Source organism: Nyctibius grandis, chromosome 26 (assembly GCF_013368605.1).
Source record: "Nyctibius grandis isolate bNycGra1 chromosome 26, bNycGra1.pri, whole genome shotgun sequence".
Lineage (NCBI taxonomy): Eukaryota > Metazoa > Chordata > Aves > Nyctibiiformes > Nyctibiidae > Nyctibius > Nyctibius grandis.
In genome coordinates, this window is record NC_090683.1 from 4,292,587 (window position 1) to 4,306,210 (window position 13,624).

A 13,624-nucleotide genomic window follows, 5' to 3' on the forward strand; every position below is an offset into this window, starting at 1 on the left:
GCCCTTGTGCAGCTGGGAGGAAAGCTCAGTTCATTGGCCCCAGTGCCCCCAGTCCTCAGGCACGTCCCTTCCAATAGCCCACAGAGGGAAGGGGCACAGCTGGAGGGGATGGCAGGACTGGAGCATCTCGGGATGCTGCCAAATCCTCCCCAAGCGCCCAGGCCCGGTGTGGTGGTGGATCCCCATACAGCCGCCCCTTCACCCACGGCCCAGCAGAGCACAAACCGCTGCTCCCACGAGCCAAACCCCTCTTTCCTGGCAAGCACGAGGGCCAGGGAGGGGAGGTGAAGTGGATGGAGTTTGCTACTTACTGGTGCCCTCCCCAGCCGAGTGCCAGGCTGGGATCTGGCTGTCCGGGGTGGGGTGGGCGGCTCCAGCACCAGGGACTGGAGCCCAGCGGGGTCTGGGCTCGGGGTCTGAGCAGCCCGGGGATGGGTCTTGTCTTCCTTGCCTTTCTCTCGCTACAGGTGAAGAAACCCACCCAGGGTGGTGGGTGTGAAAAAAAATGCATCAGCAACAAAAAAAAAACCCACACACCCCAAGATCCAATAAATGTCAATCAGAAGGAAAAAGACAAAAAAAAATAAAGAAAAGAAATAGAAAATTGGGGAGAAAAAGATTTGAAAAACAGGGCCATTCACTGGCTCATAGGAAGAACAGCAGCTGCCTTTGGAGATGGGGAGGAAAGCCATCCCTGGGCAGCAGAGGGGAGCAGATGCTGCTTGCACAGGTACGATGGCAAAGCACCCACCTGAGGCAGCACCTGCACTTGGTTACGCTGCCAACCTCCTCCAGCTGTGGGTTTAGGCAGGGCACGGGCAACTGCCACGCCGGAGGGCTGAGGCAGGTGATGCCACTGCTGGGTCACACCTTTGCAAATCAATTCCCCCTCCAAAAGGTGAGTTCTTCAAACTATGGCCCAGTGAAGGTGCCAGGGTGTGAAAGAATCATCATTGTCATCATAAAAATGATGAGAATGGACTTAGTGAAGCACAGGGCAGTCTGATGCGTAGCAGCAGCGAGAGAAGGGTAAGGAAGTCAAGCGACCCCTCAGTCAGAGGCCAGAGCACCGCTGGGACATGAAGAGCTGGGAGGTGCACAGAGAAAACGTGGCCAAGAACAAAGTGCCAAAATACAGGAGCTGAAACAGAACTTTCCCCTTCCACTGAGGAAAAAAGTGAAAAGCAAGCAAGACAGAAGCTGCTTTTCCCAGGAGAAATTCAACCATATGTGTCACCTCTCTGCTTCCCTGCTCCCCTGCCTGCAAGGGACTTGGCTGTCCTTGAAGGGAGGCTGTCGATGTATTTTACTTAGCTAAGACTTACTGTGAAGTCACCACCAAAGCCTCTGGCAGGACCAGCTCGCCCCAAGTTCAGCATTTCACCTGCCCTGATCAGCTTCTGTCTCTCAATTTAACTCCCCTCGAACTTGCACCACTCCCTACCCAGGGTCCTCGGTCAGACTCAGCTGAGAGACTGAGACGTGAAGTAAGAAGCGATCACCTTCCCTGCTGCAAAGTCACCTCGTCTAAATAAAGCTAAGCCTTTAATGCTCCACTTCCACTGGGGAAGCAACACCTCTGCAGCACCCCGAGCTGCCAGCTTTGTGCCACGCCGCTGGGAGCAATCGGCAACGCGGAGTGCAAAAGCAGTTGCTGCCGGTGGCAGCCTTTAATGTGAGAGGTCTGAGACACAAACATGTTTCTGCACAAACTTCAGAGAACAGCAGAACGAGCAGGAAACCACAGGCGAGGACATCACACAACATTCACACTCGTTCCCGGGCCAGGAGGAGGACAGACTGCCATCCTCACAGCTCTGCCGCGGCTGTGCTCCAGCAACTGTCCTCCAGACACAGCCCACAGCCCACCCCACGCCAGAACACCAGCAGCAAATCGTTTCAAGCACTGGGGCACAAGTGCTGCCTGGTAATTAGACAGGAGAGGCCATGTGGGCTAAAGACGAGCAGGAGCTTCTCCGAGTCCCGACTCCAGCTGCTCCCAGGGCACACAGACCCTCGCAGCAGCACAGTGTGCCTGCTCCCCACTCAGTGCCCCTTTACCTTTTTATTTCCTCCTCCAGGGACGTGGCTGATGTTATCTAAGGACCCGATTTTTGATTGCACCTTATCTTTGAAGTCCAGTTTCTCAGATTTCACCTCCACCTGGCCACCGCCTGGAAGAGAAGAGCATGAGTGGGGTTAGTGTCTGTGCCAGCCGGGGCAGGCTGGAGAGGAAGCGCTGAGGTCTGAGCTGCGGCTCTGAGGCAGCTCAGCCAAAGCGCTCTGAAGCTGAGCAGAGGCTGAGGACCAGGAGAATAAATTTATTATCGTACACCAGCAGGTCCCCATATTTATTCCTCAATACTTCCCGTTTACAGCGATGTGCTGGCACAGACAAGGGTGTCCACGGACCAGGCCAGATCCCTCCCCTGCACCGAGCGGTCAGGCAGCCTGGAGAGGGTGCAGTGACAGAGCTGGTAACGGCGTCCAGCACCCCAGGACTCGCTCTGATGCTCCACTCACTACCCCACACGCCTCCCCTCGCTCCCTGCACTACCCCAACCCCTCTCCCCATCTCCAGCCACACACCGTGACGCGGCCCACGAGCTCCCAGGGACCAGCACCCGGCGCTGCCGGATGCTGCAGAGTCAAAGGGTACCTGGTTTGTGATGGATGTTGCCCAGGGAACCACATTTGGATGTCACATGGCTCAGGTCGACCGGCTTGTAAACGATTTGAACCTGTCCGTACGAGAAAGGAAAAGGCAATGAGCTTATTGCCACCCCAGGCAGCCTGGGGAGGGGGAGGCACAACACACACCAGCACCTGATCTGGATTCGAGGGAAAGGACAGCTTAAACCCCAGTAAGATTAATAATACAAAAGAAACTGTCATCAGAAATGGGAGATCATTAATGCCCGTGTGCAGTAGCCTCTTAACATGTCAGCATGCACAAGATCACCTCTCCGCAGAGGGAGGAACAGAGGCAATTTTAAAGTGCTTAAGTGAGAGAGAAAGTGGAGTGGTAATTAATTAAGATTTTGCATACACGTCATCCAAAAGGAGGAGATATACCAGAGAGAAAAAAAACGTAAAAAATAAATACCTTTTCTGGTGTAAAACATAAAGCTTATGTCCACAAAAACTGAAAGAACAGAAATGATCAATGTGCACAGAACTTTTAAAAGAGTGACCAAAAAATATGCATTTCTGGAAAATGCTGTAATGGAAATAAGGGTTAAAAAAAAAATAAAAAGCAAAGCGAAGTCTAAATATCTGGTAGGAGTTCACATAATATAAATTAAAATGGCAATTATAATACATTGAACCACAAGAGTATTTCATGATATTATGCTCTGGTTTTCATGTGTTTTGCCCATGATGTCTCTGAACGTGGGCTCCAGCGATTCCACTCAACCCGCCCCGTTCGGAGCCCGACGTGGGGGCCCGGGGCCGGCGACAGCCGGGTGACACGAGACACACACACGAGGGACGGTTAACGTGGAGCTGTTTAGTGGTTAGCGGTTAAACACCACACTGGAAAACACCAACGACTGGGAGATCTGGGAGCGTCAGGCATGTCAGGGACAGCAAACCACAGCACATACACAGCAGGAGACAAGGGGGTGAGAGAACATCCCCACGCCCCCAGAAGTTACCTGGGACGCTGGTTTTGGACTCACACCTGTGTGTGAATCAGCTGTTGCTGTAGGTAGTGGGGCCGTGAAATGGGATCATCAACACCTCGAGGTTGGTTCCTACTCACTGGGAAGTGTCTGGCTCCCAGCAGCAGCCAGGGTTTCGAGGGCAGCGCCCGCTGCTCTCTGTGCTTGCACCACGGCGGGCTGCTGCTCTCCCAGCCCTCGGGAAGGATGTGCCAGCACCAAAGGGACCTTTGCAGCGGAGCTGACTCCTCCAGGCAGCCTCCGGACTGACACGGCCAAAAACCAGCCCAGAACAGAATGGTTTCTGTGTGGAATCCAGCACAGAGGATTCGCCCGAGTCACTGCTCTGCATCACCCTGAGCGCCCTGTGCTGACTCGGAGCCCCGGGGTGAAGGTGCATCCTTCAGTGCTCATGTTGGCCCCACGTCCACTGGTCCCATCGCCCTCAGAACTAGGTGCTGGACCGTGGTTGTGCAGTACCCTGAGAAACACCCCTTCCTTCAAGGTGCAGCCAGGAAAAGGAGCGAGGAACAGAGGTTTGGTGCCACCGTCCCACTGGCACAGAGCCACAGCACCATGCACAGGGTCTCTGACAGAGAGTGGAGACAGAGAGAGAGGAGAAAAGCAACCGCAGGGTCTGGGAGCACATCGCAGACACAGACATGAAGACAGCGCTGGGGAAAGCTCACACGTTTAACGCAGTGGGCAGGAGGAGAGCTAGAGTGAGCTGGGAGCAGGGAACAGACCCCGAAAGGGCAGTTGGTGCCTTTCTAATCCCAGCCACGACCCCGAAGGGCCTATGAGCACCACTGAGACCTGGGACCGAAAGAGCTCCCATTTCTAGAGCAAGCAATCAGCAATTGAAACACTTCCTGCTCTCATTGCAGCTCCCTTTTTTTACAGACAGGACTCCATTAACCCTTACCATCCTGCTGGGGAGCAGACAAGGGTCCTCCCCATTTCAGCAAGAAAGTAAAAGGGGCACAGAGTTGCTTGCCTGGGAAACCAGTGCCAGAGACCTGGGGATCCCACCTCTCAGCATCACCAATGCTTAGGCCAACTTTTGCCTAATACATCACCTTTGTCAGAGCATCCACTGGCTTAAAAAAAAAAAAGATACCAAGTCCAGATCACTGTAGCAACAATTCATTCCTCTTGAAGCAGCAACGGCTGGGCAGGCAGTCGCTGCTGGCAGTGTCGTGGAGGATTAAGCCATGACAGCCATCAAACCCCCGTGGTCTCTTGTTGCCCCTCTGTCAGAGGAGCCCCAAGGCACAGCGCTGCCATCGGGACGGCCTCAGCCACACCAGCACATGACTTTGCTCCAAGCGCCCGCACCCAGAGCTAAGCTGCTGCTTTCCATGCCAGCACAGCCAGGCAGCGATCACACGATCTTCACTGCTGGCAGAGGCTGAGGAGGGATGACAACCTCCAGCCAAAAAATCCAGATAATTCTTAACCCACTGCAGCTGCAAACGCTTGCCCACGGTGTGAGCTCTCAGTGGAAGAAAGGATGAGCTCACCACCCTGTGCTGGAGCTAATCACTAGTCACAGCACAGATGATTCGTGATGAACACTAACTCCTGGCATAACAAGTGGTCCACCACGCACCAGGCAGTCCAGCCAGAGCAGGACCCTGGGGGTAAGAAAGAGCAGAACAAGCGTGGAACCTGCTTCACAGAGGTCTGAGCTCCGCAAAGCAGCTCCTTTGGCCCGTTAAATAAATGCAGAATGCCATCAAATTTAAGACAGAGGTTGCAAAGCCAGTTATGTCCCAATGCCTATGTGCCAAGCTCTCTGCAATGCTCAGTTTCTCAGGGAGGGCATTCACAGAGATCAAAAACAGCTCAAGGAGAATCCATTGGGAACACCTGAGAGGCACCAGGTAGATTCCTCAGGTGGCCACAGACCAGGCAACCACAGACCCTGGGTCACACTGTTTGGAGTGTCAGTGATGCTCCTTCCTTGGTCCGTCATCCTTCCCAGACCCAAACTCTGTCTCCAGAGAGAGTGGTGTAAACCTGCCAACCTCTGTGGAGTTTCTCCAGGTTTCTGGCACAGTAACTGAAAGCTGAGTCCAGCTGTTTATCTGGGAATGGCTCGAAATGCCGGCGTTCAAATCAATTAACTCAATATTACTTCAGGCTCAGCCTCCGTGGGCGCTGCCTAACACACACCGGACACATTCATCAGCAAGGAGAAGCTTAATATTTGCATGGATCATACTTGCCTGATGGGAACGGGCAGGAACCTGCACTTTCACATGTTGTGTGTGCAGAGTCACGTGCAATTTAGCAGTACATTAAGCAACGAGGACTGCGTTTGCTTATGAACCTACCCATCTACTGCACCAGCAACTACGTCACTGTCTGCTAGAGGCCACCCACCCTGCAGACAATGAGGCATTAAGCCTTCCAGGTAGTGTAAAACCTTCAGGTTAACGGGATGTTTTGTTACAGACATGGTTTCTACAGGGCGTCAGTTAGTTCTGTCCATGTCAGGCATGTACAGGACTTGTTAGGGCTCATCTAACCATGTCTTTTGGGTTAACGGGGTTAAATGGCAGCACGTCACCAATGGCTATCTGGCAGCAGGGTGGCTGCAGATAGCATTGGCCATTTAGTGTATACAACATGCCACTAATAATGATTATTACAGTGCATTCAAAGTGTGAAGGTACTCACACTGCCTCCTCCCGGGATGTGTTTGATATTATCCTTTGAGCCACACCTGGATTGAACGCTGCTAAAGTCCAGCTTCTTATTAACAATCTGCACCTTTGGTAGCCAGAAAAGAGTCATTGAAGGTCACCAATCGCTGTCTGACAGCAGGGTTGCTGCAGATAGCATTGGCAGTTTAGTGTATACAACATGCCACTTATTATAAGAACTATTATAGTGCATTCAAAGTGTGAAGGTACTCACACTGCCTCCTCCTGGGATGTGTTTGATATTATCCTTTGAGCCACACCTGGATTGAACGCTGCTAAAGTCCAGCTTCTTATTAACAATCTGCACCTTTGGTAGCCAGAAAAGAGTGTGAGAAACAATATGACCATCTGCAGCTTGACCATACGTTATATCACTAAAACCAGGAGCCTGCCTTCCAGTGCCAAGGGCAAAGGAGAATCTCTGGCTACTCATGGGTTGGAAACTGAAGATGGAGGTGGGCAGGTACAGCTAGAGACTGGATACGTCTGGCTAGCAAGGCAGCCCTGGTTCCCCAGCCAGAAACACCAGCAAGAAAGCCAGCTCACCCCATTTTCTTTCACTGAACAAAACAAGGAACTTGCTGGGCATCAAACACGCTGGAAGGCACCAGTGGTCTGAGACTCAGCTTCTGCAGAGCCAGAGGAAGGAGGAAGGATGGAGCTGAGAGACAAAGGCCTGCTCAGCCCCATCTCCCATGCTGGGCAGCACGGCCCCCCTCTAGGACAGAGACACGTGGCCTCACATCTCAGCAGCTTGAGCAAACGGGGCAAACGGGTGCAGCTGGCCGGGGCAGCAGGCTGGAGAGCAGGAGTTGTGTCTCCTGCACGGTCTGGGGGAGGATGCCCGAGCTCTGCGCTGTGCAGGGCTCAAACTCCCTCTACAGTTACAAAGAGAAAAAGCAAATGCTGCCAGGGATGCAGTCCCATGCCTGCAGTTTTCTTAACCCCTGTATAGATGAGATGAAAAAGCAGCACAGACCAACCCCAAAAGCAGCTGCTCTGTCGCATGTTCCTAACGCCATCTCGGGCGGGAGCTGGTAACGCTTGGTGCCACAGGGGAACCACACACCGTGCCACCTTCACCCTCCAGTCCCAAGGCCTGTCTGCCCTCTCCCCAGGCACACAGATGTCTGGACTAATTAATTAAGCTCTTTCCCTTTAGGGTTTGTTTTCCCTGTTTGGGTTTTATAAGGGCAGCTATGCTGGAGTGACCCCACGCACAGGAGCAGCTCTTCCAGACAAGACCAAGATGAGGATAGTCCCTGCTCCTTCCCCTGCGTGGACTGGGTTGGCTTTACACCCTAAGCAAGTATAAACCAGAGGTAAATGCAGGTAAAAAACAGCAGGCACCCAGGCCCCCTCAGGAGAAAGCCCCTCTGAAGCACAACCCTCGTGAGAGGGAAAAAGACACAGCATCCTGCAAGACAGCAGTGTCACAGCACGTGCAGTCCCTGGATGACAACGTCCACGAAGCCGGCTGAGCAGGAACCTCGCCCTCCATTTCAGCACACCCCCAGCCTGCTGCTGCAAGGAGAGCTCCTCGCTACACCCTGGTTCTCTAGCACAAGCACCACCAAGGCTGACACACACCTCCAGCGGCATTTTCCAAGTTCACATCAACTAATCCTGCAAATCAGGCTCCAGTTCTGCTAGACCAGGCTTTGCTAGAGCAGTATTCAGGGATCCAGCAACAACAAAAGTGCTCAGACAATGCAGAAATACTGGAAGAGATCTGGCCCGGCTGACTCCTGGTGCGTGTGCCCCATGTACCTTTGCTTCCCTAGTTTGGGGGTCTGAAATCTGCATGGACAGCAGGCTCCAGACCCATCTTCTGGCCACCCTAAAATCAAACTCGTTGGATCAGCCCCTTCTGCCCCAGCTGCAACCATTCTAAGAGCAGCCTCGTGTCCTACCAAATCCCCAACAGAGCATCCAGCCATTCTCCCCTGCAAAGGGCAACGAATTGTCCCAAATTCAGCTGTTCTTACTCTTTCAGTAACAACAACAAACGTGTTGCCTGACAGAGAAGCAGACAGAGAAAAAAAAAAACAAACTCATTAAAAACTGGATTAAAAAGAACAAGCAAACAATTTAACCAATTTACAGTAAACTGAAGGGTTCCTTCTAAAAATCCCTGAAAAGCAACGTTTTGTGGGGGCGGCAGGAAAATCTTATGCCTTGTGCTAAGCAGCAGGAGGGCTGAGGTCCTGGGACACGAGCAGCTGGAAGGACACACGCTGCTCTGCTCATGAGCAATGGCCAGAGCAGCCCTGCCCAGGCTCCAGAGCCCCCCTGCATTGTAGGACAAAGCAAAACGTGCATCGCCCAGCAAATCGCCAGCCAGGGCGAAAAATGCACATAAGGAAATGGAAAAGCACGCTGCCATTAAAGATGGTGAAGAGAAGCCATCTCAAAGCCTCCCCCCCATGCCAAAGTCAACCGTTCAGAGCCATGGAGTTACCTTGTCACACCAAAGTGTCTGTCGTTTAACATCTGCGTAAGAGCCACCCAGAGGAACCAGGTGCTTTCATGTCTCCACCCACGCAGCAAGGAGGATTTTTATAGAAGCCTCAGGACACGCAGGACAAGGGAGCAGTGCAGAGAGGCCAGGATGGGTGCTGAGCAGCCAACATCACAGCTGGAGCTGTGTAACCACACACTGCTGCTCTTGGGGCTGCACGGGTGGATTAGCTCACACCAGTCCCTCACCCAAACTCTCCTCTTGCTGGGCTTGCAAAATTTAACGTGAGACCCTTGCTCCTGAGCACTCGGAGCACGGAGTTCACTTTGCTGCTCATGGAACAGCCTCTCTGGGAGTGGAAAGTACTAGTAGTTGAAGGGATAATAGTGCCAGCAGTTCTGGCCAGGCCACACTGCATCACGGAGCAAGACAGCACCTGAGCGCAGAGTGCAACCCAAAACCTCGCCAAGAGTTGGATCCAAAATCACGTTCTGAAAACTGTGCCCAGCCCGGGACGCTGGCAGGGAGGAGACCACCCTGCCTGCCCGCTAATGAAGAAATGGAGGCAGCGTTGAAGGGGCTGCTCCAGATCACCCAGTACAGGGTTGAGAAACACAACCCTGATCCTTCGGCTCTTTGGGGCTGCAGGTCACAATTTGCTCTCCCTAACTGGACACCACAAGGGGATGTCATTCCCCCGGCAGCCAGTCCATACGTTGACGTGCCACCCCATGAAAGCCACATCACAAGCTCTCTGCAGTACTGCACTAAGCCAGGCAAGCAGTTTCAGGACAAGCACCCAACCCAATCAGCCCAACAAACTCCAAAATCAGAATCAGGCTGGAGCTCTGCTGAAGCACAGCTGCCCACTGCTGTGTCTCTGGCCCCAGCTGGGCTGCTGCTGGTCCAGGGAGGGCTCTCCCTTCCCAGATGCAGCGCCAAGCACCCGCTGTCCCTACAGACAGGCCCCTGGAAAGCACAGTCCACATGTACCTTGCCACCTCCAGGCTGGTGCTTCAGGTTTTCAGTTGAGCCAATTTTGGACTTCACATTTTTCAGATCAGGCATGGGCGCGGCTGACGGCTGGATGCGGCTCTTGGCAGACGCAGGAGATTTCGGTGGTGTGCGAACCACTGCCACCTTCTTGGGCTCCCTGGCTGGTGGGGTGGGCAGAGAGGGAGTGCGGGAACGGCTGCCTGGAGTCCCGGGGGAGCCGGGACTGCTGTAACCGCTTCTGTCTCCAGACTTTGGCTGCTCACCTGAAGTTTGCAGACAGAGGGAGGCAAGCAGAGGATCAGCAATCTGGGTACGCAACCCCTTCCCCACTCACTGCCTGCCCTTATGGGGTTGATCTGCCCGGTCCTGGGGCCCACCCGCTACTCCCAGTGCAGACCATCAGCAGCGGGGAGATGGCTGCGCTTTCTTCTACTTCATTTTAAAGGGAAAACTGTGATTAAAGGCAATTTCCTAATATCTCAGAAGATGGTCTTTATTGTCTGGATTATCAGTAAGACTCCCCACCCGAGCGTGACCCGAGCATGCATGACACATTACAAAGGACACTCAAACAAAACCGCTTTTCTATTAGAAATTTGGAAGCATTTTTACAAAATTATTTTATGTAATTAAACAAGGCTGATCACTGAGCAGCTGAGAACTGTCCCCAGTCTGAAAAGAAATGGAAGAAGAAAACTCTTAAACATCACCTTTCTCAGACTTTGCTGCTGCAGGAGGTGGCTTTTTCTGCTCCTTTCTGCCTGTTTAATGAATGAGAAAGATGTTTAAACATAATAAAGCTGGAGATTTAATTGATTTAAGGTTTTATGCAGCTCTGGTTACGTATGAAATATATATATATTCAGTGAAATGCACCGTTTTAATGGCAATTCACAATGCCTGATGCTTTCTGGGGTTTTCTTCTCTGAGAAAAATGGGCTAATCTCCATTCCTGCAATCGAAGAATTGATCCTCTTGCCCCAGGTCTTTATGAAATATTGTTCAGAGAAAAGGAATAGATGGATTAAAAAAATGGAGGTGCCTAAATCTTCCAAATTGGAGGAAATCCCAAAGGGATAAAGCAACTGCCCTCGCCTACACAATGGTAACTGTATGAACAAAGCAGATAAAGCAGCACCCACAAAGGCTCACGCTGGAGGAATCATCCCTTGCTCTGCATCCCCAGCCCCGTGACAAGGCTGAGCTCTCCGAGTCACCACACAGACCTCAGGCTGCTGGCCGTGCCCTTGCTGAGTGCTGGGCAGGACCCCCAGCCTGCACCAGGGCAGATTTGTCCACTAGCCCAACATGACTGCACGGAGAGCCTGGGAGCCCCACCAAAGCAGAGCCTCTGGAGTCAGAGATACCACGGGAAGGTGGGTGCAGGCTGCTCTCGCCATCACGTACCGGAGCTGGGAGGGGTCTTGGGGGCCGTGGGCGTCTTTGCCGGGATGCGCGTGGCACTGGTCGAGTTCCTCTGAGCCTGCCCAGCTGCAGAGCGCGGCGTGGCCGTCTTCGTGCCACCTCTCATCTCCGGGCCCTGGGGATGCAAAGGGGAAAGGCTGATGTAGGGGGGATCTGCCCAGGGATGGGCTATCACTCCTCATGGATCAGAGCCACGTGAGACCCTCCTGCTTCCTACCCTAAGAGCCCACAGGAGCTCCCACGGGTTTCCCCAAACGCAGGCATCTGTGACGTGGGCTCTTAAGCTTCAGCTACATTATTCACTGCACTCTCAGGCCTGGTTAAAAAGTATGTTCAACTCCTTTGTCTGTTCTCTAAATTTCATCGTTCGGTTCCCCCTGTGCTGCTAAAATTTTGTAAGGAAGATAAATCCATTGGCTAGACCAGAGGCTCCGTTCAGGAGTACAGTGCCAGACCCCAAACAGAGAGAAGCAACGCCTTTATGCTCATCTGTACCTCACATGGACATAATCTGTAACAGCACGTAAACAGCAATATGCTGTTTATTGTCTTCTGATCCTGCAGAAAAGCCTCCCCAAATCTAACACTTTCTAATGTTTTAGTGAAAATTTACAAGCTGACTGGTCCCAAGGCAGCAGAGAACCAGAGCAGAGCCACTGCAACCCCTATCGTGGTAAAACCATATCCCATTGTCCACGACCTGCAGTCTCGGCTCTTCCCCACACCACGGGTGTATCTGTATGACTAAACACCACAAAGGGAAACTCCAAGCTACCTTTTTACACTGTAGTCTAAGCCATGGATGTGTGTGCATTTCCTATTCGCTGTGTAGCACCTGGCAGATCTGGCTCTGGCACATTTCAAATACATCTGCTGTTTACAGCCAACACATCCATAAAATACAGCATAAAGCTGCAAAACAAGAGCACAGAAGAGCATAAAGGGACCTGGAAATGCCTCAGGGAGACCAGGTAACACCCTGCAGCAATGAGAGATTTTTGCTGTAACACAGAGCAAGGAGCCTACGGGCTGGTGAGACGGACCCAGTTGCTTCAAACACCCAAACTGGAGCCGAGTCTGGCCATGGCCACAGGAAGGTGAAGCACATCCCACCCTCTCTGATGAATGGGTCACGGAGAAACTGCCCAGCCAAGCGCTGCCAGACCTGTCAGGAATGCCTTAAGGTACTCCCCAAGGCAGCTTTGCCTCTCTCACATCCCATTTCCTTACCTTGGCTTTCGTTTCTCGCGTTCCCATACTGGCAGGTCGGGATGTGACAGAAGAGACTCGTGTAGAGGTGAAAGCAGGGCTGAAGGGTGTTTTCGAAGGGGTTGTGCTAGAGGAGGTGTGTCGTTGGGGGGGGATGGAGGGTCTGTCACCTGGGGGTTTGGCAGTGGAAGGTGAGGATTTCTTAAACATGGAAAGAAAATAAAATTGGAACAAAAAAAAAATCAGTATGGGAGGGAAACAAAAGGGGATCACTGACATTAAACAGGATTAGAAGGTGCAATACAGAACTGGGTGTGGGAGAGGCGATGGCTGGTACTACCCTCCCCCTGCAGCACAGAGCTGGGCAAGAGCTGTGGGGCCCGGGGCACTGCTGTGGTCCCAGGGCTGCACCAGCAAGCATGGGATATCTCAGCTCTGTTCCTCACACCGGGTGCAGGAACACCCAGGCTCCTTTCTGGGGAAAGTGTCACCCCGTGACAGCCTGCCCTCACAGACCACAGAATATCACAGAATCACCGAGGTTGGAAGAGCCCTCTGTGATCATCGAGTTCAACCGTTGCCCTGACACCACCATGGCAACTAGACCAGGGCACTAAGTGCCATGTCCAGGCTTTTCTTAAACACCTCCAGAGATGGTGACTCTACCACCTCCCTGGGCAGCCCCTTCCAATGGCTAATGACCCTTGCTGAGAAGAAATGCTTCCTAATGTCCAACCTGAACCTCCCCTGGCAAAGCTTGAGGCTGTGTCCTCTTGTCCTATCGGTAGTTACCTGGGAGAAGAGGCCGACTCCCACTGCGCTACAACCTCCCTTCAGGTAGTTGTAGACTGCACTAAGGTCACCTCTGAGCCTCCTCTTCTCCAGGCTAAACACCCCCAGCTCCCTCAGCCGTTCCTCACAGGTCATACACTCCAGACCCTTTACAAGCTTTACCAGCTCCCTCGCCACCACCCTCCACACCAGCAGCACATTTTACCATCCGAACTGCTCTGTTTACTCCCAAACTCTCTATGTGCTCCACTGGCAAAGATGCTGCAGGTACAGCACTATCAACACCAGCATTGCTGGGAGAGGCAGATGACTGCTCCCAGGTCTCTCAGCCCCATCATACCTGCTTTATCAACAATGGATCACTG

General features: G+C 52.7%; 1 protein-coding gene across 7 annotated transcripts in view; it reads right to left on the reverse strand.

Annotated features, from left to right (window-relative positions):
• Positions 1-13,624, reverse strand: part of MAPT (microtubule associated protein tau) — a 51,757-nt gene that overhangs the window by 4,038 nt on the left and 34,095 nt on the right. For 2 of the 7 annotated variants that reach the window (XM_068418977.1, XM_068418973.1), the window contains 9 exons: positions 12,489-12,668; positions 11,241-11,373; positions 10,544-10,594; positions 9,831-10,096; positions 6,591-6,683; positions 6,351-6,443; positions 2,660-2,741; positions 2,062-2,174; positions 312-461 (listed from right to left, as the gene is read on the reverse strand). In XM_068418977.1, the coding sequence (XP_068275078.1) occupies positions 312-461; positions 2,062-2,174; positions 2,660-2,741; positions 6,351-6,443; positions 6,591-6,683; positions 9,831-10,096; positions 10,544-10,594; positions 11,241-11,373; positions 12,489-12,668 (1,161 nt within the window). The remainder of the gene's footprint in view (positions 1-311; positions 462-2,061; positions 2,175-2,659; positions 2,742-6,350; positions 6,444-6,590; positions 6,684-9,830; positions 10,097-10,543; positions 10,595-11,240; positions 11,374-12,488; positions 12,669-13,624) is intronic. The other 5 variants (XM_068418978.1, XM_068418974.1, XM_068418979.1 and 2 more) reach the window with 3 other exon arrangements.